This window comes from Eurypyga helias, unplaced genomic scaffold, assembly GCF_000690775.1.
Source record: "Eurypyga helias isolate BGI_N326 unplaced genomic scaffold, ASM69077v1 scaffold14541, whole genome shotgun sequence".
In the NCBI taxonomy this organism is placed as follows: Eukaryota; Metazoa; Chordata; class Aves; order Eurypygiformes; family Eurypygidae; genus Eurypyga; species Eurypyga helias.
Window position 1 is genome coordinate 20,319 of NW_010232906.1, and position 22,404 is coordinate 42,722.

General features: G+C 44.3%; 1 protein-coding gene across 1 annotated transcript in view; it reads right to left on the minus strand.

Annotated features, from left to right (window-relative positions):
* Positions 1-21,512, minus strand: part of UBASH3A (ubiquitin associated and SH3 domain containing A) — a 22,527-nt gene extending 1,015 nt beyond the window's left edge. Inside the window, 14 exon segments of the mRNA XM_010161555.1 lie at positions 4-108; positions 612-718; positions 4,456-4,600; positions 5,638-5,730; positions 6,506-6,628; positions 8,276-8,324; positions 8,326-8,382; positions 10,512-10,638; positions 11,583-11,791; positions 12,685-12,854; positions 13,563-13,761; positions 16,014-16,200; positions 18,016-18,069; positions 21,400-21,512. Of these exon segments, the coding sequence (XP_010159857.1) occupies positions 4-108; positions 612-718; positions 4,456-4,600; positions 5,638-5,730; positions 6,506-6,628; positions 8,276-8,324; positions 8,326-8,382; positions 10,512-10,638; positions 11,583-11,791; positions 12,685-12,854; positions 13,563-13,761; positions 16,014-16,200; positions 18,016-18,069; positions 21,400-21,512 (1,738 nt within the window).
* Positions 21,513-22,404: the final 892 nt, after the last annotated feature.

Genomic DNA, 22,404 nt, shown 5'->3' on the forward strand with positions numbered 1-22,404 from the left:
CCTTTCGTACCACCTGGGCAAAGTCATTGCTGTCTCTGGCAGGGAGCCCTATCAGAGGTCGTGTGAAAGATGCCAAGGAAGAGCCATGGCCCACAATGAGGATGACGCCTGATACATCAGAGAAAGCAAAGAAAACTAGTAAAGGAGTTGCAGTATTTTCAGGTTACTTGTCAGCAGATGGGTATGAGGCTCTTTTGGGGCTGTTCATCTTTGCAGACCTCCCCGATAATGTGGCGAGGTCTATCGTGTTGGTCAGAAAAACTCAGGTATATTCTAGGCATCCCAGCTAATGAGAGAAAGCATTTTCTAGGAAAAGAGGAAAAAAACCCTTCTCCCAAAAGGAGGCTGAGCTACATCCTGATGTAGAAAGACCAAGCAAAGAGTATACTCTTGCAATTAGTACTCTATTCTCTTCTGTTTACTTTTGCTTTTTCATTTCTGTCTAGTAAATTTCATATGTTTTGAGTCCGTGTAGCCCAGGACAAGGACTAAAAGTCTACCCTAAGCTCTCTGCAATATCAGCAACTCATGTCAAATGTGCTCCTGTTGGCAAATTTTTGCCTCTTCCTGTTACTGAAAGTGTCTGTCAGAATAAAGATTGAAACCTTTACCTTTGCTGGGGCAGGCAGTGGTGATCTGTTTTATAGCCGCAGAGCTTCTTCTTATGTATTCTTCATAACTTTCTGATGGCACCAGAGAAGAGAGTGGCAAGTGACCTCTGTCAATAAAGTCACAAAGATATGTTAATCTAGATGAATATGGGGAGATGGTCAGCACTACTGAATGACTACATCAGAGAAAAGGCACTCTGTTAAAAGGATATAGGTTTATCTACTGACTTGGTTGACATACTGCTACCTCAGCTTGCATGAAACATTAGCTTCCCCCCCCAGTAATTTCTATTAAATCTTATGGCTAAACCCCATAGCTCATAAAGCACCAGATGCAGGGAAACCCACACTTTAATAAAATTTGTAGTTTGCAGTGGAGATTATTTAAAGCAGCATTCATGCCTAAGCAAAGCTTGTGCTTTGAGCAGTTCTGCTGGCAAAGGTCACTGCCCTGGAATGGACTGCAGACTTGCAGGGCAGCCCAGCTCTAGCAATCCTGACTGAGTTCAGACCAAAGCGAGGCACTGATGATGTGAATGCTTTCAAGATTTGGCACCTCGGTGTTAATAAGCGAAGCAAACCAAAACCAACAACAAACAAGACATATCTGCATAGCTGGACAAATGGGTAGTAAAGACTTTCACTCCTAGAGTTAAAAAAAAAAGTGTTTCCAAGGACATTATTCACAATGCACCGCCCCTAAGTATCTGAGCAGTTCCATTTTTTGTTTGTTTTTCATATAAGTCTCTTAATCTGTCTTCTCTGGGAAGGGGAGGTGTTCACTGCTATGGCTGGCAAATATTGTTAGCTGTGTGTTGTGATACCATAAAGGGTGTTAATTTTTTTCTACAAAAAACTTTCCCCCTCACCCCAATTTGTTTGTCTCTTTATTCAGTGAATAGGCAGGAGTGAGATTAGATAATTATATTGTAGTAAGGTATGGTATCACAGTGTACTTTCACAGGTGAGTCCTCTGTGCATTATGCTGGCACAAAAGGCAGAAGTAGAAAATAGGTGGTAAAACTGTGTGAAAAGCTCATGCTGGATCGTTAATCATAGCTAATATTAATCATGGCTAGGTTGGACAACTCTATATTGGGGTACTCATAATTAGTCTGCCTTTTTCCAGGGGTGTAATTTCAGTTTTTTAAAGTGTTGTCCTGTTGGCACCTGAGCCCTTTGAGTACTAACCCTGTTATTAACCAGCCATCCTGCAGCAGAACTGAGCATCCCCAGCACTGGCCCAAGCAGTTTTCAGGCTAAATAGCAACAGGAGTGCTCAGCCCAGGCTAAGGGCTCGGTGGGACTGCTGTGTCCAGCTGTGAGTGCTGCAGCGCAAATGAGATGAGGACCAACAAGAGTAAATCCAGAGGGGAGCAGTGAACAGGGGCCCAGAAAGCACAGCCCACGAGGGAGGATGGAGAGAGTTCAGCCTGGAGGAAACGCTAAAGAACGATGTGATTACAGTATGAAAAAGGTTGTTGTGGAGAGGAAAGGAAGGGTGTGTCCTCCATGCAAAGAGGAAAGAAATAAGTGGCTTATACTGTGACTGGCAGTCTTTATCAGCAGGAAGGAACAGCAAAGGAAGAGTTTATCCTGCTTTGGAACAGGGAGCATCTGCCACCCCTCTGCTTCTGTCAGAACGCAAGAGGAGAGAGAGGCAGACAATGTCAGCCACCCTTAGCTGCCTAGAACACATGTCTGGCTAGATCAATGGAGCCAAGTAAGCCCCTTAAGATAGCATAAATTGCCCTCTGAAGTGTTTGACATAGGCTCTCTAAGATGGAAAATCACTGCTGCTTTGGAACAGGGAGCATCTGCCACCCCTCTGCTTCTGTCAGAACGCAAGAGGAGAGAGAGGCAGACAATGTCAGCCACCCTTAGCTGCCTAGAACACATGTCTGGCTAGATCAATGGAGCCAAGTAAGCCCCTTAAGATAGCATAAATTGCCCTCTGAAGTGTTTGACATAGGCTCTCTAAGATGGAAAATCACTGTCTTGGGAGTCCCCTTTCTACCAACAAGAAGGCTCTTGGCTAACCGTCACGGCTTAGGCACCCAGCTTGTAGCTGTCTACAGCTGAGTTCAGTGAACCTCAAGGTGATTTCATCTCAGCACACAATGCATGGGCAGCAAAACTTTCAGCACCACTCCTGTTGTCTCTTAAGGGAACTGGAAGCAGGAGAATTTGTGTCAGGTCCACCACTGACAAGGAATGATCAGGGACTTTACCTAGTTGAAGGTTGTTATTTGCAGTGGGTGAATATGGTAAAACCATACACGGGGACCTGAGGATTTTGAACCCTGCATGTGACAAGAAGAAACTGGCATCGTATGTGCTCAGACACTATTTTTGCCTGAACCTGAAAGGGATCTGAACCCTGAAGCTAGCTCTGCATCAGAGCTTCCCCTCTGAACTTCCCACTGCTCTGCATTTGCACCTTTTTCTATATGGAAGTCTGAGGCAAATGATTCTGTATTGCGAAAAAAAAAAAAAAGGAAACAGTCTATCCATGGTAACACACACCAGAAAGCACCATGACCCAAGAAAATGAAGGATTTTATTCTTTCATGCAATTTCAAATGATGACACTTGCTCGGCTGTAAGAAATGCATTATGACATGAGAAGTTTCCTTTTCCCCTTTCTTGTGTATGTAGGAAACCCCAGATACACTCACTTTTATCAGCTGAGTAATTTCCTGGATCTGGCTGTGGACTGCAAACACAGAGCAGCCTGGTTTGTGAGCAAGATGGGGAGCTAGATTGAATTGGAGGTTTATCATTTCCTGCCCTGCTGTGGTTTACAAGCGCTCAGAAAAGGCATCAACAACCCCCTTCCCCTCCTTGTGAGTGCCCCAAAAAGTCCTTGCTGAGCACAGTATTAATCTTTGAGCAACTCAGACCATAACAACCTCCTTCCCCAACCAAATTTGGCACAAACATCTATTGTAGTGAAACATTATCCTGCCTGCCCCTAAAATCAGGACAGCTGGCTCATGTTGGGCTCACCTCTCTCTCCCCAGACCCTGCATGGCTTTGCCCTGTGGTGCACAGGGGTGGTTCTCCACTTTCCCTTCCTCTTGTAGAAGTTGCTTCAGTAACACAAACAGGCACATGAACCTGTGCTCCCTGCCACCTCCCAGCCTGGGCTCACACTCGGCCGCGGGACAGACCTGCCGATGTTGCCCTGCAGACCCTAAAAAAAGGGCTTACTAACCTGTTCTAAAATCACATTTCTTCGCTGCTGAAAACCAACAGGTTATTTACCCAACAGGTTATTCTTCATGTTTCTAGTGTGCTTCACTTGAGCCAAAGGTAAGAACAAAACTCCTGGTACCTGACATTAAAGCCTAAATGCAGCCATCCTTGGGCATGACAAACTATGGGCCTCAGCTGGCAGATACCCAGAGAAGCTGTGGATGCCCCATCCCTGGATGTCTTCAAGGCCAGGCTGGATGAGGCTTTGAGCAACCTGGTCTAGTGGAAGGTGTCCCTGCCCATGGCAGGGGGGTTGGAACTAGATGGTCTTTAAGGTCCCTTCCAACCCCAACCATTCTGTGATTCTGTGATCTGAAGGCAACAAGAAAGCAGGGCTGGTGCCATACACAAGAATCAGAAGTCTGTGCATATGCCAGGTGCACCCGTGTGCTACGTGTGTCTCTGTGCCAGACCAGCAAAGTTGGCCCTTGGCACAAGACAGCTGACCACATATCATATTTTGGGAACTGATCATTCAATTTTTTTACAGTGTTCACAATGGCTTATGACAAGCAAAAAGATGAAGAGATACCACAGGGGATAAAACCCCAAAGCATCTTTCAACAGCTAGATATGGAGCCATTACCTGTAACTTGGGTCTATTCTGTAAGAGGCCTCTGCCAGTTCTGTCAGAGTCATGAAGTTAGGAACTGCTGTGCTTGCTTCCCACTTGGTCCATTCAAACAGTCCTGGTTCCACCCTGATTTTGACTTTTTGGTCTAATTTAAGCCCTGCAAGAAGAAATATTTATTAAGAAGAGAAAGGTCCATGCAAAGTGTTATATTTGTGCTGTGCGTTCTACTCTGTTCACCGTAATGTTTTAATGAATGAAAAAGTGTCGAATGAGGGATCATGTTGATTAAACAAAGCCAACATTATATTCTTGTCTGCCTAATGTTAGGCACTACAAATTCCTACATTCTTATTATTTCTGGAGCTCTCTTGTGATGACTTGCAAGGTACATGAGAGGATAGAAGAAAAGACCTCAGTAATGTTGCAATCTGAATAAACTCTAGACCAGAAATGTTTTCATCATTTTTATATAACATTGTGGTTCTCAGTGGGAAAATAAATTGTCCTACACTGTTAGAAATTGAATTCTCTTGTCAAAAGACATTATTTTGTTGATTATTCTCAAGAGAGGTTACTGAGTGGCACTAGTTCTCAGAAGAAATGCACTCCTATCGTAATTCTGATGTAAACCTGGTAATGAACTGTGAACCTCTGACAGACATGTCAGAGGGGACAGGAAAGGAAAAAAGAAGAGAGGGAGAGCAAGGGGGGAGAAGAAGGAAAGAGGTTCTGCAGTATAAAGGCATTAAAATAGTTTAGCTTGCAAAAGCAAATGCTTTAGGCAGAAAACTGTCTTCCCTGATTCACATATATGTATTTCAGAGCAGTGCAAGTGCTTTTTGGCTCAGAATATTTTCTGGAGGAGGTGGCAGCGGTGAAATGATGAGCAGCTACTCATGTTGAATTCAACCTGATGTGAAACACCTCTGTTTCAAATAGCATTAGATTCCATTTTAACTAGTGAGGGCTAGAATTAACAGGATCCTACTCCCCAGACCATATACATGGCAGCAGGTTTATGACTGCCTATTATTACCAGCAAGACAGAACCACCTTGTCTTCCCTGCTTAAATACAACAGCAAACCACCACGAAGTCATACATCTTCTTAATTGCTCATCTCAGAGACTTCACAGGAGTTTGACGAAGGCATTTTCAGCCTGGCAAAAGCAGCTGGCCAGTTTTGCTGCCTTACCCTGCAGTACGTGTTGTGCTGTCTGTATGCAGCGGAGTGCGGGTGATGAGTACACGCAGCCGACTGGCACCTCCTGCTCCAGCAGAGCCTCCCCTGGATGGGAACAGCAAAGTGGGTCAGTCTCCCACAAATCATAACAGATGAGAAACTACTGCCAAATTCTTTTCAAAAAACAGCACAGAGAATTTTCATTTGACATGGGATAGAGTGACAGTCCCTTTCTATTAATATTTTTCATGCAATCGGCTGACTAAGATCACTAAAAAGCTTACTCTGGTGGCAACAGCAAGTTTAAAATTTGTGTTGGAAAGATAATTGCAGAAATTCACTCCAAATCTGCAAACAGCAGTCAGGCATTTGGCTGCTTCCGTATATCTGAATCAGAGACAAGAATTTGCACCAGCCTTGTGTTGTCACAGTCAGGCGTGCTTGGTCAGGGAGCAGAAATAACTCCATCTGGTGAGAGAATTGACCCAGGGCAACCCATACCACAATCAGGTACCTGTGATGAGGTGATGAAGCTGCTTCTTCCAGCCAGCCCCTTCACTCCTCACTGCCCACTCAGTGACAACTGCAGCGGACATTAGTCTCTTGCAGACACGCAGCCCCGTAGAGGTAGCATTGCATCTTCTTTCTTTTAACTTTCTTTGACAGGAACTGGCAGAACGGGTCTCAAAAATGAGCAACCAGCCCTGCTCTCTATTTTACTGTTTAAGAAGTTCTTGCAGCGGTTGCCCACGGAGAAGTGTTACCACAATGAGTGCTGCTAGGAGATTTTTCTACTGCAAAGCCAGCATGAGCTTTTGCAGACCGTGAAAGCCTTGCTTCCCAAACCCTTGCATTTGCAGTAGGCTATTACACAGCTTACCTGTAAGTCTTGACTGGAAAATACCACAGCAAGATAAAGGAGGATCATATTCAAAATGTTTCACACCGTCTTTCCGCTTCGGCAGGGTGGAAGGGAAGTTCAGATCTGCTCTGTAGTATTTTCCTGAAACGAGGTGTGATATTTTGCTATGGCGTAAGGGAGGCAGCAGCTGAATGTATAGGTGACATTTCATTATAAGGGCTTCATTAAAACGACATCCAACCATCTGGATGTTTGGGTAACTGGTTCACAGATTCACAGAGTGGAAGAGGTTGGAAGTGACCTCTAGAGATCATCTAGTCCAACCCCCTGCCAGAGCAGGATCACCTAGAATAGAACACACAGGAACAAGTCCAGGTGGCTTTTGGAAGTCTCCAGGGAAGGAGACTCCAACACCTCTCTGGGCAGCCTGTTCAGTGCTTTGTTACCCTGGTTCTGAAAACTCATCCCAGAGCGACACCTCAACTGGCAAATGAAACAGGTCAAGGCCTGTTTTCTGGCCATGAGGGCAAGGGATGAAGCAGGGCATCTGCCCAAGGACCTCATCTCTCATCCCTCCACCTCAAACACGCATGGTATCTGTCCATTCGGGACTAACTGTGGCCTGTGCTCTCCCCAGACCTTTCCTGGAAACCACGTGGGCAAGGAGGAGCTGCCAAGACCATGCCAAGGAGACTGCTAATAACTAAGTAGTTTGGGGGATCACAGGGCAGCGCCTGAACTCAGATGCCTACAGGATTATTTTAATACTACTGACGTAGTCAGTGTCTCACTGATGAAAAAAAATCAGTGACTGCTATTACCTTAAAGAGATCACTTTTTAAGGTGGCAACACTGGTTTGGGAAATCACCTGTCCCAGTAAAATACCACCTCTTTTGCAAGCTCTGAAGGAGCAAATGGAGGGGAAGGGAGAGGGGACAGGAAATAGTGAAAAGTTGGCTTTGTGGAGCTCAAATGAAACAAAAATCTGCTTCATATCACTACTATTTTACCATTGTCAAAAAGACAAAAAAAATAATTTCTGCTGAAGAAAAATGAAAACAATGAATTGATTATGTGGTCAGAAGGTACCACTCACATTATCTAGTGTGAATTTCACACACTTAATGCAGGAGATCTCCAGCACAACAAAGGTCACTTTCAGCATAAAGTTCTCCCTCCTGAATTCACACCGTCTTGTTCCCTCCTTCTTCCTCACACATATGGGTTCTGGGTCAGTTTTCTTCACTTCAAAACATACTTGAGAGAGTGGGCCCAGAAATTCAGATTTTAATTTAGGGCAGTGCTGACATCTCATGTCCACCATGGTTTGCCCTTGCTCTTCTTCCCCAGGTTTTACTAGAGACATACTGCAACTCTGATCCACAGACCGTGATTCTGACTCAAGTGCAGAAAGGTGGAGGGCTTTGACAACCACCACCCCGTGTAACAAGCAGTAGAGATCTTGTGTTTCATACATCTGTCAGTGAGACACACGCCTGTCAGTACCACAAGAGCTTCGCTTGTTTTGCGGAGTTTATCCCACATAAACCTGAGGGACTTTAGGACATTAAGAAATACTGGTTACATTCAGGTCAAAGCAGTGCTGTACCTGACCCTCAATGTCACTCACTCTTTTGTGTCAGTTTTTACATTTACATGTAGGAGACTGAATCTCTTTTACCCATTACTGGGTAAAAGAGATTCAGATTTACCCATTACTGGGTAAAAGAGGTTAGTTGGTTTTGGCTGATTTGGATTTGCTAAGATCCTTCTATTATCGTACTCACCATTTGCAGTCAAGCACTGTTGAAGCCAAGATTTGCCAAAGACCTGATCAAAGCCCTGTTCTTCCCCCGTGGCTCATCACCAGCACGCCTCTTCGCAGGGCGGCATTCTGAGACAGCTGTGTAGAAGGGGGGTTTCGTTACGGTATTGTATATAACCTGCCTGAAAAGTCTGGATTGCTGGATGCTGCCTGGTGGAGGAAGGAATGGCAGACCTGTCCTGGGAGGTTTATAGCAAGCACAGAGAGGGAGAGAAAGGAGCTGCTATAATCGACGCTTATCTTTAGGACAATATTCGCAGGGCGGCATTCTGAGACAGCTGTGTAGAAGGGGGGTTTCGTTACGGTATTGTATATAACCTGCCTGAAAAGTCTGGATTGCTGGATGCTGCCTGGTGGAGGAAGGAATGGCAGACCTGTCCTGGGAGGTTTATAGCAAGCACAGAGAGGGAGAGAAAGGAGCTGCTATAATCGACGCTTATCTTTAGGACAATAGTAAGGCTGACTGGCTCTCCACTGAAGTCAAGTGAAAGAGATCCCTGACGTTCATGGACCTAACAGATTAGGTTTTAACTCTCTGTTTAGACTAGTGAAAGGTAGTTCTGATAACAGATCTTTTAATTCCAGTGTGGGAAAAAAATTATAATTTTAATATATATCATACAGTTCATATAAGCAAGAGGGAAACTAGCTAAGATTTAAGTGGTAATGATCTTTTCCACACCAGGATTAACACTAAAGTCATCATTTTCTCAATGAAAACACTTTTACACTTTTCATAACTGTGTGATCAAATCAACAGTAACCCTGGATCTCCTGAGGCTATTTTTTCCTCAGACTGCATGAAATTACAAATAAGTTCTAAGTAGTTTGGGATTAGTATACAATGCACGTTAAATCAGATGAGAAGATACAGAGGAACAGGTCAAAGGCTTTAGAACTTTTTCAGCAGTAACCCATCGCAGCATTACGGCCGCAGCACTGAGGTTAGCGATGTGTATCTTCAGCAGCAGAGAAGGGAATTCTTAAGAAGTGGTACGAGATTTATATTCATGTATTCTGCTAAACCTTATTGCATTTCTGCCATGAAACACAAATCAACCACCACAAGGTTGGAGTTTAAAACCAAGGTTTTGTGGTTTTGCTCTTCTGGTTGAGAGGACCCAGAGGCTGGGGAAACTCTAGGCTGGAGACGTGCATATCTGCAAAACGTGTTCCTCAGACCAAGCAGTGGCTCTGCCACAGATACAAACTAGATAAGGGAGGCCAAGAGCAATCAAGAGCCAGTGGAAGGACATGGGGCTGATGCAGAAGTTTGTCTTACTGTTGTACACATGGTGTCCTGGGTCACCCCAGCATGGAGGTTCCCTCAAGTTTCTCTGTTGTGAACACAAATGAACCCAGGGTTATCGCCCCGCAGAGCAAGAAGGGATGCCATGGGGCTAGCAAGCCGAGAGAGGTTTCTGCAGCATGTCAGTGTGCCAGAAAGGACCGCCTTGGCATCCCAGACAGAGCCAAAAATGCAGTGCAGGCGCAAATGTGCTGCAGGTAAAAAAAAAACCTAGAGTCCTTATTTATTTTACTCTTCCTATCAGAAGGCCAGTAGAAAACCTGGGAAGAAATTGATACATGTTGATTTTGAAATGGAGGCAAAAACTTAACCTTATCAGTGCTGTTAACCTTCCCAGCTAGTTGTTCTCTTGCTGTGGTTCTATGCAGTTATTTGTATTAGCTAGGCATCTAATAATACAAAAGAAGATGAAACATTTTAATGTGCTAATATCTGGGACCACATAAACCACCATAGAACCATGACACAAAAGTGACAGTGAACAATGAGCCTAATTCTGCCTTAGTTACTCTGCTATGAGCCCATATGAAAGTCAGGGCAAGTGGCATCTGTGTCTCACTCGTCAGACCTGTTGCCGTACCTCTGCACAGCTTGCCCAGTAAGGCTGGGCACAGAGAAACTTAAGCAGAGAACTCTTATGTTGTGCTATTATGACAAGAACAAAACATGTTTTATAAAAGAAAGCAAGAGTAATATACATCATATATGTTACAAAATATTTACCTGTATTTACATACCATACAGTATGAGTGTGTGTGTGCATGTATATATGTGCATTACATTAAAACATGAAAACATGAGGGAGAAAAATGAAGGTACTATTAAATTTACTACATGCTTTTAATTAATAACATATCTGCACGAGATAAGAAAAGGAAAAAACAGTTACCTGGAGAGAAAGTACATTGGTTATGCTCTGTGACATACTAGGATTCCTGACTTCTCCATTCAGCTTTACATTAGGTTCATTTTCAGTTTGGGTGAAGAGTCTTGGAGCCGTTACAAAAACATATTCCCTGTAGAAAAAGCAGAAGCAACACACACACACAAATATAAAGGCAGTCACAAAACAGAAGGGATTTTTAAGTCATAATTTTGTCTACAGGATACAGAATTTTTCAGTGAGGATTCACGTTCCATTCAGCATTCTTTGCACAGTTGCAATCCACTTTATCACTTTTTTCTCGATTTGGAATATGCCCAGTAAAAAAGAGGTTAAAATATTATGAACTGATGACATATACTGGGTGTAGCTCTGCTGAAGTGCAACCTTCTGGCAGGAAACACTACCTGGTTGCCTCGTTTCTGAGGACTCAGCAAGAAGTGCACCTACAACTCCCTGCTTATTAAAATCAGCTCTAATCTACAAGTAGCATCAGCTGTGCTGTCAGCTGCAGAGCAAAATGCAGGAAGCCAGACAGATGCCTGCTGATACGGGGTGAATCAACAAGACAAGGGGGAGGCTCAAAGTAGTAGAGTAACCTGTGTGTGGTTTCAAGTTAACTTTGCAAGCTCTTGAAATAAGAGAAAAAAAAAAAAAAAAAAGAGGAGAAAAAAAAGAAAAAAAAAAAAAAAAAAGAGGAGAAAAAAAAGAAAAAAAAAAAGAAGAAGAAGAAAGTGATGAGCCAGGCTGAAGGCTCAGCCTGCCTGACAGAACGTGGTCTTTTAAAATTCATTAGGATGTTCAGGTTGTTCAAGAGTGATCTGGGGTCATTCCTTGAACAGCTGAATTAATGAACTATGGAGGTGTGTGTGTCCTGTCTCGTCTCTTTCAGAAGTCTTGGCATCCCACCTGGACCCCCAGGACCCCTTCTCCTCTGCCCATGCCACCTCTAGCTTCCACCTGGCTGCTCACGGCAAGGAGAAATGCTGCCATGGCTCCCCAGATGGAAGAACGACTGACGTAAAGGAAGAAACACCCATGAAAACCCCAACACCTGCAGAGAGGACCACAACCTACCTGTGTTTAACCCACGTGTCCGACTCGTCGGCTCTCTCGGTATAGTTTTCAGGAAGAAACCCCCTGCAGCCGGTGCGATGAGAGGTTCCTATCACCCAGCCTTCGCTCACGTCGGACTGCTGCGTCGGGTTGACGTAGATGAAGTCCCCAGTATTGATCATGAGCTCGTCAATGTTCTGGGGCTTGTACTGGAAGAGGGCCTTCAGCGTCTGGGGGGAGCACGCAGCAGGGTCAGGCTGCTGCCCGGAGCCCGCTGCTGCATGTGCCACAGCAGTTCAGGGGATCCTTGGTCAGCTCTACGCTGGACACAGCGACCGGTACTATTTTCCACTCTGCAACGTGCTCTCTAATGGTACTTTGGCAAAGAAAAAGGAAGACGCTACCGCATTTGCAGTATGTGTAAATATAGGCGCTTGGTTTTCATCACAATACTTTTTTTCCTGTAACTAGTACAGACTTATTTGAAAGCAAACACAGCAGTAGTGTTATCATCTATTTTTGTGATTACCTGCAGCTCGCTCCAGTGTGACCAGAATCCCACATGGGACTTGTGATAAAGCGATAAATTGATCTGACTAAAAAATGTTGATCGTTCCATAACTTGAATTTGGAAATGAGAACTGAAAAAATGCTGACTGTTTCTAACTGAGTCTGTCAAGCAAAAAATCATCAGTGATACCTGTGCCCTGCTCACTGATATTTAATCTGTGTAGTTTTCACCATAGCTGGAACATTCAAGAAAACTAATTTTGCTGACTGAGATTTTACTGCAGAGTTGTGATCTGACAAATCCTAACAAATACTCAAGGACCATCATCTCCTGTCTTTTTAATTTTCTCATGCCTCGGTAAGATTAGTTTTTTCTGCTGGAGTTTAGAATTAGACCTTGCTGACATGCAGGTCCAGCAGTTTACCATAAAGGTGTCTTCTACTGATTCATGAGTACAGTTTTTTGACCCAAAGAGGTACTTGAAACAACCATGCTTTTTGAAACATTGTTCTGTGCATACACTGATCTTCTACATTACAAAAATAGGCCAGCTGACTGTAGCTAAGAGTCTGATGGTGGGCTTAGGGAACGAAATAAATCTGATGACAGTACCTGGTAATGCACAAAACGCATGTCCCGTGAGTAGAGAGCAGCTACCCACTGGCAGGTCTCCTCGGGGTTAATGCATTTGGCCAATTGTTCCAAAGTCTTCTGATGGTGAGGATAAAACTTGTGAGCCAAGGTAAGGTGGAGCTGCTTTAAGCAGGGCTTCACATGGCAATCTAAGGATGAGATAATCGTGTCACAACATAGAAGCAAAGGTAATTTAAAGGCCGTCTTCTTGTTTTATCCTACATGCTTGGCATGATTCAGGAAATATCATTGTAATTAGCAGTAGAGTAGATCATAGTTTTGCTGAATAATGGTTTTGCAGAATATCATGGTTTTCATCACGCCAAGAAAATTCACAAATCTGGACTGGATTTGCCCCCCTGGCTTCAGCTGAGAGAAAAAAAAAAATGAACAGGGCTTGAATTCCTCTTGCAGTCTGAGATGTACTGAACTCCTTTCTCCCAGGTGAAGCTATGCTGGTGCTGTGTCCCTTCAGTCTCCACTAGTGATGTAGTTTCCCTTGGATGTTACTGGAGTGGGGATTAGGACCTATTTCTCATGTATGCAGTCAGTCTGTCATGTTGAGCCATAGCACTGTGAGGACAGAGGTCTGGGAATAGGGAGTATTAGAACTCTGACCATCTTGGATATCCCAATCAGTGGCCTACCAAGTTACACAGCCAACCATTTCAGCTTCTAGACAAAAGCACTGTGTCTTCAAAACCTAAAACCTGCTCCCCTAGCCATGTTGTTTTCAAATCTGCAGGAGGAAAGGGTGCTTGCTGGCAGCAACCCATCAGCTAAGCTTCCCTGGGGACAAGGAGACGTTTTCAGTGCCATGCCTACGACCCACTGTTTTCCCTCTCATGTGGTCCTACCTGCCAGGGCTGAAGCCTCGGACGAGAATGCCAGAGCAAATTCTTTGAGGATATTTGCATGGCTGTCATCAACGAAGAAGCCAAGGTAGCTGGTGGACGAATGTAGTGATAGGGAAATGGATGGTGGAAAGCACTTTGAAAAGCTGTCACCGACTCGTTTTAAGGCATCATACAGTAATTCCACTTTCTGGTCTTCACACTGAAAGAAAACAGAGGAGGAGCAGGCTTCACCCACCAGCTTAACAGCCACAATCACAGCCTGTGTTACACAGTAGTACCAGAAAACAGTGCGGGCATCAGACTTTCTGAGAAACAAAACACACCTATGAACTTGCCCGAAATTCCTGGTATTAAGATCAGTAATATTGGGCAGTTTGATCAGCACAGTATCCTGGTGCTATAACAGGAGATGGAGCCCTCTGCCAGGAGGTGTATCTAGCCTGGGTAGGAAAGAGCCAAAAGATCTGCCATCTGACAGGTGTGCAATAACCTGGCTGAAATGAGGCAGGGATTGTGGTTTCCCTCTTAAATTCTAAGTAAGAATTTGTGTTATTGTTATCCTACAGTCCTTAGACGAAATTACTCCTGCTAAAACTTCAAGAACTCAGGTGCTGTGCAATATACACAGCAAAAAATTTATAAGGCATCTTTGTCATTGTGATCCGTAATGCTCTAATCACAGGAAATTAAAGGATTGTACACAGACATGCTTCCACAAAAAAAGTGGCAATTAAGCAGTTTAAGAAGTGAAGAGACAAAGAAGGAATCTGTGCCCTCCAGCACAGGAACATTAATGGTGCTCCACTTTCGCACTGACTTTCTCCCCCACAGAGCTATTTGCTCCGTTCAGCCTTTACACTGGGTCAAGCTGCTGAAGGGGACGAGCAGAACTGAAGAAAGGAGCTCCTCCTGCTTAGACTGTCTTTCTCTCTCAAGCATTTCTCAGGCCACAGAGAGGAGGGATGCATTGAGGGGGCACAAGTCCGACTGTGCTGTGGGGGGACAGGGGAGGGTGGGATCCGGCACACAGGCAGGTGCCCTGCAGCAGGCTCCTCTGGGGCCAACAAGTCCGGGAGCTGTAAAGATGTTGGGAATCAGGAAATGGGAGAGGACCAGGTCGGGAGAAGGTCAGTAAGTCTCACTTTCTGCCTGTGGGGCACCCAGGTCAGCTCTTGCTGACAGCCAAGGAGCAGAGGACAGCACTGGAGGGTGCAATTATCCCTAGAAATACGCTACCTGAAACAGGGCTGAGATGCGTGAGGTGAGTATTGCAGTTCAGTTGTCTCTTCTAGGGACAGGCCTTTAAACTTGACACCCTTGAAGAGCATGACACTCATTATTAATTAATGATTTTTGTTCTCTATAATTGTGATTAATGGCCACAGGGTACCATTCAATATTTTCCAACAAAATACTCTTATTTTCACGGCCTATACTTAGTGGCATGGTTTAGCATAAAAGCATGATTAATAGAACATTTTTTCTCCAGCTGCTCTAGCTCATGTCTGTTTCAGCACATCTCAGCTGCAGCTGATGGCCGTGTGCTGCACCATCAACAGGCAAAAACTGGATTCCAGGTGACTCCAGAATTTTTCCAGACCAGTGACTCTTTGCTGGTCTTTGCTGATACTGGAACATTCAGCTAGGCAGGAGAAGCAGCTCTGCTGGGAAAGTTCTCTAGAGGGTTACCCAACATTCAGAAGGCCACCTAGGAGGTCAGCAGCATCTCTAGAACCAGGAAACAGCTCACCAGGACCCTAGGTCAGCAGCCTACTTCCATGTTAAATTATTGACAGTGACTGCTGGACTCCAGGCTGGCTCCCCTTGCTCATTTCATCCTTGTGCATTCTGCTTCCCTTTATTTCCCAACATCCCATCTTCAACAGAAAGGGTAAAGGCTGGGACATGCTGCCATAGTAATGACCTTCTGGCTGGGGCTCTCTGAGGAAGACAGGGCTTTCCCTGAGATTCCCACAGGCTTCGTACCAAAGCTGTCTACATCCTATGATAGCTCTGTCACTGCTGCTCTGGCTGGGAAGGTTTAACATCCTAGATCAATGCAGCAATGGGCACAGACTCCGAAGCCTGCTGGTAGCTGCATGTGGGGGCAATGCTTCCTGCTGCCAAGTCCATGTGCAGCCTGGACTGCACAGGGTTGCTCTAGATGGATGCTAGACACATGTCAATTAGCTACCCCGAAGCATCCCACTGGCCCCAGCATCCAATTTTTAGGTATGCCGAGGCTGAAGGTGGGTAGCTAAACTGGGAGGTGGGGAAAAAAGCTCCCTGTGCCTATGCAAGGGCTGAACACTCATCTATTAAGCCAGCACGCCTGGATCTGTGTCATGTCAGCTTGGCCTCCAAGGAGAAGTTCTGGTGTTGAGACAATGGCAGGTGGCCCAGTTTCACCAGTAGTTGATATCTGACCCTTGCATGTCTTTTGCACCTTACCGTGAAGAAATCGCAGAGAGTGATGTGTGGAAAAATCTCATGGGCTCTGTTTTTCCCACACTGGCGCTTGCTCTCCTTCCAAAACTCTTGCAGGTGGTTATGCAAACGGCCGGTGGGACACAAGTAAAGAGCATACTCCTGAGGGATGGGGTCCTCCAAAGAGGGATCGTTGCAATGGGAGTGCAACCTGAAATCAAGGGCGTATCACAGACAGTAAGTGTGTGCACCGGTTACTCTTGTTTCCTGTGGTTGAAGACATCCATAGTAGAGACCAGAAAAAGGAAATACAAGGTTGTTATTTTCTTAGAAATGAAAAGCTAAAATAAACTAACTAACTAATACTAACTAATGCAGAAAGGGTTTTTTTTTCGGCTTATTTTTTGTGTACTTTACATTTTATTATATATCTTGACTTCTTTCAATGTCTGAAAATGAAAGACAACAAAAAAGATTTTTTTTTAGGTTTTTTTTCTACCCCTTTTTCATGACAGGAAACAGAAGACTGGAGGAGGAAAAAGAGGAAATGGGTAGAAAATGTTGAAGAATGTCAAAATGAAAACTAACTGAAGATTAAAAAAAAACACTGAAAATGAGCCAGACTTTTTACTCAACCCTAATAAAAGCAAACAAGACAAATCATAAAATCATAGAATCACAGAATGGTTTGGGTTGGAAGGGACCTTAAAGACCATCTAGTTCCAACCCCCCTGCAATGGAGAGGGACACCTTCCACTAGACCAGGTTGCTCAAAGCCTCATCCAGCCTGGCCTTGAACACTTCCAGGGATGGGGCATCCACAGCTTCTCTGGGCAACCTGTTCCAGTGCCTCACCACATGCACAAGTAAAGATCAGAAACTCATATCCCATGTGATGATATCCTTCACCTTGTTCTTCACATGCTCTGTGTTTGGCTTCACAGCTGTGGGATGGGAGTGAGTGTTAGAAAGTGTAGTAGCATCCCTGACAAAAAAAATTGTGTAAGAAGAACATGTCATTCTCAAATGTGTCCTCTGGCTTTTCACCAAAAAAAAAAAAAAAAAAGAGAGAGAAAGAAGAAAAAAGCAATCAAACCATCAACAACAACAACAAAAGAACAAAGAACAACAAAAAAGAAGAAAGTGTGATGAAAGACTGGATTTAATTTGAAGGTGAATTAAAGCAAAAAAATCAAGAATAACATGTGAGTGCACTATGAGAGTCTTAGTACAGAGGAAAAAATTTTGTAGGGATGAAGACTAACAGGTGATTTTGACTAATGATACCACCATCTGACCATCCACCTCTCAGCTTATTTTATAATGTGCCTTTCTCAAGGGAAGAAGATGGGCTGTTTGCCTTCAGCCATGGCCGTTTAACCCCACGTGTTTCGGCACGTGTTTGTAACTGCAACTGTGGGTTTGCCGATATTTTCACAGTTTCCTTCCTCCTTTCCTTTGGGACATAGAGCCCAGGTTCCACCCACGGGCCCTGTGCCCATTGCCCACGCGTGCACAGCAGGTGTGTGCACTGTGGCAAGGCAGGGAAGCCCTCTACCCCACAGGTGCCTCCAAAAGCCTTTCCCGGTCATGCCCTGGTGCGTGCCCACAGTCCTGGCTCAGAGCCCAGGAACCCCTCGCAGAAGCAGTGAGCAGACCGCAGCGGCCATGGCCATAAATAAGCAGGAGGCTTAAAACTGAGAAGTGTCTGTCCAGAGCAGCCGGTCCCATGAATTGGTTAACATGAGTGCGGTAAAAGTAGTTGCTTCTGCCCAAGACTGTCCTTTCCTCCCCAGCTTTTCTGATTTATCCTGGGCCTCCTGCAAATAACCTCACTTCTCAGAGTAAGTACAAACACAATTATTTCTTCCTCTGCGTGAACTAAAATGAAAAACAAAGAAGTCAGATGCAGGGGTTTTTTATGGCAGCTAACTTCAAATTCAATAACAAAACCAGCACATGAACGAGGATTTTTAGCCAGGTTTAATGCAAAAGCACCCCTTAGAAATAAATCACGGTTACTTACCATTTTGCAGCATCTTCTACTGTCTTTTGTCCGGTAGCAGCCAAGGCTTTTTGCCTAGAAAAAACCCAAAATGGATTTGTCAGAGTAACAGAAACAAAACTCCTAGAAATTGAAGAATGGACATGCTATGGTCACCAAGTCTATTTTCCATCACACACAGGACCTTTAACAACTAGATTATTCCTGGCAAATGTTAATGTTCTTGAAGCTCTCCAGACATTTTTTTCCAATGCAAACCTTTAGTTCCTTGAAGATTGGTAACCTGTCGTCCCCACAGGATGTCCTCCTTTGTGTTCTGGCAGTGTTTCCTTAGCAGCCCTACTGACTGTATGGATTTCCTTAGGGCTGGGTAAACAATCCATCCATGCGCCGTAAGAGCAGGGTTTGCTCGGTTCATAGGATAATGTTGTAGTTCATGATGCCAGGCCCAAGCCCATACGTATAAACAAAGCAAAACATACTTATATTGGGGGTCGAAAATCAGGATTGAGGATCTCCCATAGGTCAGCTGAGAGCCAGATCTAAGCCACCAGTTCAGTCCAAGATGATGGACAATATCTCACACTTTTCTCTGTTAATGCAACTGTCATTCTTTGGGTTCGGATTTGATTCACATTTCCTTTTCTCACTGGGGTTTCAAAATGCCAGCTATGTGCTTCACACGAATATGTCTTTGTGACTAAATGCTAGGGGATGAGTGAAGGATTCCAGTGTTTAAGTAGCACCTGTACCCCATTTCCAGCCCTGTAACCCACTTACAGACTTCTCAGAAGAAACATGAAGGTGAAGTAGAGACAGTGGACATGGAGGAAAACCTGTCAAAATTATTTGGCATCTGCTCATCTCTTTCCTTCTCTCTTGGAGCTGTCCTTTCTGGCCCCTGGGTCCTGAGGGCATTGATTGATTTAGTCTCCTCACAGTTTTATCCTCAGTCCATCGCTGTTACACCTGAGCACTCACCAGCAGTGCAATGAGTGCAGTAAGCAGCAGAACTCAGGTTCATCATTATTGCTTCCTCCTAGCCTTCTTTCTTGACTCTAGTGCAAAAACTACACATGGGCTTGTTAAAAACATTTACATGTACTTGTTTGCATGTGCAACCCTGCCTGGTTCTTTAATGGGGCTCAACATGGATGGGGTTTAACGTGCGTCTTTCCATTCATGCTTTACCTTCTATCTTTCTTCTAGTAAATCAACTACCATGGCCAAATCAATGCAAAACCATGAGCTAGCTGGTCTAAAACTAGCCTGTGTCCTCCGTGACTGAATATTGAACATTTTCTTTCCATGCCTCTGCTGGCTCCCCCTCCTCCTCCATCACATAAAACATGAACAACCCGTGGTTTTGTCCTTCTCCCCATACAGTATCCTGTTGAAACATCAGTGCCTGACGCTGCTCAGCTAATGATGCCAGATTTTGTCAGAAACATCAGTGACAGACGCAACTCAGCTAATGATGCCAGATTTTGTCAACCACTCATTACACCTCAAAGCGATTCCAAGCTGAGCAGTGAAGATATTGAAAGACAATGCATAGAATAAATTCTGCATGTACCACTTTCTCTCGGAGTGTAGGAATAAATGACTGAAAAATCTGTATTAAAAACAGCATCTTTACAGCGAGAATAAACTGGCTTTTCCCTAAAGCAGAAACTGCTGACACCAGGGGAGGCCCATTTTGTTCACCCGATGCTAGGCTTGATCCTCACAGATTTGGTTTCTGTTCTTTGGGGAAATGTCGCCTTGGCATGCTGGTTCTACATTATGAAAGATTTTGTAATATTTCCACCCAGCCTTGTTTCTCTCAGGCCAGGGCATATCAGAAGAACAACTTTTCAGAACTTTAATATACAGTTCAATCCAGGAACCACAGAGACAGCTAAAAGGTTTTAGAAAAACACAATCAAGATTTTGAAGGTCTTAGTTCAATAAAAGCAAATAAACTAAAAAATAAAGTACTTCTGGGCATTCTGTCACTTTATGTCAATTCACATAGTACTTCTGCCACTGCTTCTTGATTTTGACCTTACTTTGACCAAATACACCTCAATAACAGCATAAAGTGTTTCAAAGGGGATTCGAAGAACACCACGTACAGGACAAAAAAATCATAGAATCACAGAATGGTTTGGGTTGGAAGGGGTCTTACAGACCAACTAGTTCCAACCCCACTGCCATGGGCAGGGACACCTTCCACTAGACCAGGCTGCTCAAAGCCTCATCCAGCCTGGCCTTGAACACTTCCAGGGATGGGGCATCCACAGCTTCTCTGGGCAACCTGTTCCAGTGCTTCACCACCCTCTCTGTGGTGAATCAAAAAATCAAGAACTAGCCATTACTTTGGGGTGACCAAACAATGTACTACTTGAGAAATTATGAACCATGTTTTCAACTGCGCAGCTGAAATTCCACTGGGCATAACTGGGAACAAGGGACCCACAGTTTCCTTGTAAGCTGTGCCCATCATGTCTAAAGTTGATCTGCTAAACCCAGCTGTTCCTAAAAACGCAACTAAAGAATGGAGTCTTTTCAACTTGTTTAATTTTCAGTCAAAAGGGAGAGACATTGCTCTCCTTTCTAAAATATTTTATGAAGGGTTCTTTAACATTTAAATAAAAAGATTTATTTTTTGAACAGTTTGAACCAAAGTGTCCATACTTGCCCATCAGAAGCTGGAAAATCCTCCCGAAAACCTCCCTGTCTGACCAGAGCAATGTTTGGGGGAGGAGTGACCATCATGTTTCTTTTTTTATTAACTTGGTTAGCTGCTGCCAGTTAATCTCTCATCCACTGGGGTTGCCAAGAATAGTGCCTCTTCTTTTACTATGACACTTTCCAAGTAGGACATGCTTTTGGAACAAGAGCCTGATTCAAGACAGGAAAATTGACAGACTTATGTGGCATCTTGTTAAGGAAAGCTTACTCTTTAAAAAACAGTTTCCAGTGACAAAACCCAGCAGGAGATCTTTATGAGACCTGGAAAAAACTTTGGATAGAAGTTACATCCACATTTAACTCCCTTATAATAACAGTGATAAGCAGAAAAAAATGAAAGGGGATATAACCCAAGAGAAAACCTGTGAAGCCTCTCAACCTGAAGATGTGGAGGGATGTGTGTCTTCAGGTATATACAGTATTTATAATAACGGATGCAGAGTAGGTTTGGGTTTTGGGGGTTTTTTTTGCAATGTGAGTAATACACACTGGTCTACAAGAAATTCAAAGCAAGACAGGTCTGATCCCTGCATAGGGATATCAGTCCCAGAAAGCAGCACACTCTCTTGATGAAAAAAGCAAGCTGCCTGCTCTCAGGATCTTATGAGAAATACCTCACATATCTTAAATACCTCTCACTGTGCAAAGGCAGCCGAACACATTACTCACGCAATATGAGCTGGGAATCCTTTGGCAAGGAGCGACTCGATGAGTACGGAGGTGCTTTTGCGCCGGTTCTTGTTGGACACCTTTGCGTACAGCTGTGTCTCAGCCACAGCCATCTCCTCCACTCTTCCCCTGACTGTGCGCTGAGTGCTGACAGGAATTAGGAGGTGGGAGGAGGGTGCTAGGGAGGGAGGGAGTAAGAACATGAGAGAAAGAGAGAGAGAGGCAGCTAAAATAAAAAAAAAAACCCACCCTCAAACCTCTTGTGATCTTTTCTGACAAAAGCTGACATCCTGTTTTCGTAGCATCTACATCTCTGAGTTTTTGGTTTAAGATGGCTAAAAAAGCAAAAGCCACCTGCAGTCTTTTCCCATCTGCCCCAGCAGAACAAGGCTAGTAGTCTAAAGGAAAACACCACAGCCAGGGTGGACTTGCTAAAGGGTCTGAGATGGGATCTTTTAGCCTTTCTTTTTAAATTGACTTCGGAAAGCCAAGAACTCCAGCTGGGCTGCTACTGCAGTGTGTGGGGAGAAAAAAAGAGATGTCCTGCACTATGTAAGAAGTTAGTCTGTAGGCCAAATTATTTCCTTTTAGGCTCAGTTTTTATGTTCTTCTATCCCTATCATACTTGGCTCCTGCTTTGATCTTCTCAGCCAAAGGCGATGAGCTGGTCAACTGTGCAAGGTCAAACCCAATGTCCCATCTAGACATCATGCCCTGAGGCTGGGCTTGGAGGACATCAGGGTGGCAGCAGATAGAAGCCTGCCCTGTTGATGGGATCGTGATGTGGCATCCTCTCCTTTGGAAGTGCCAGATTCCATCATGCACAGCAAAGGGACTGAACAGCTTCCCTTGTTGCAGCCATGTTCTAGGGACATGGCATATGTCATGGAAATCCTTCATTCCTTCCTTGGCCTCTCAGAAGCCTTGTTTCACTTACACTGCCATGGCTTTTTGCTTCATCTCTCCTCCTTCTTCCCTCCACCTTCCCCTGTGTCACCAATCTCT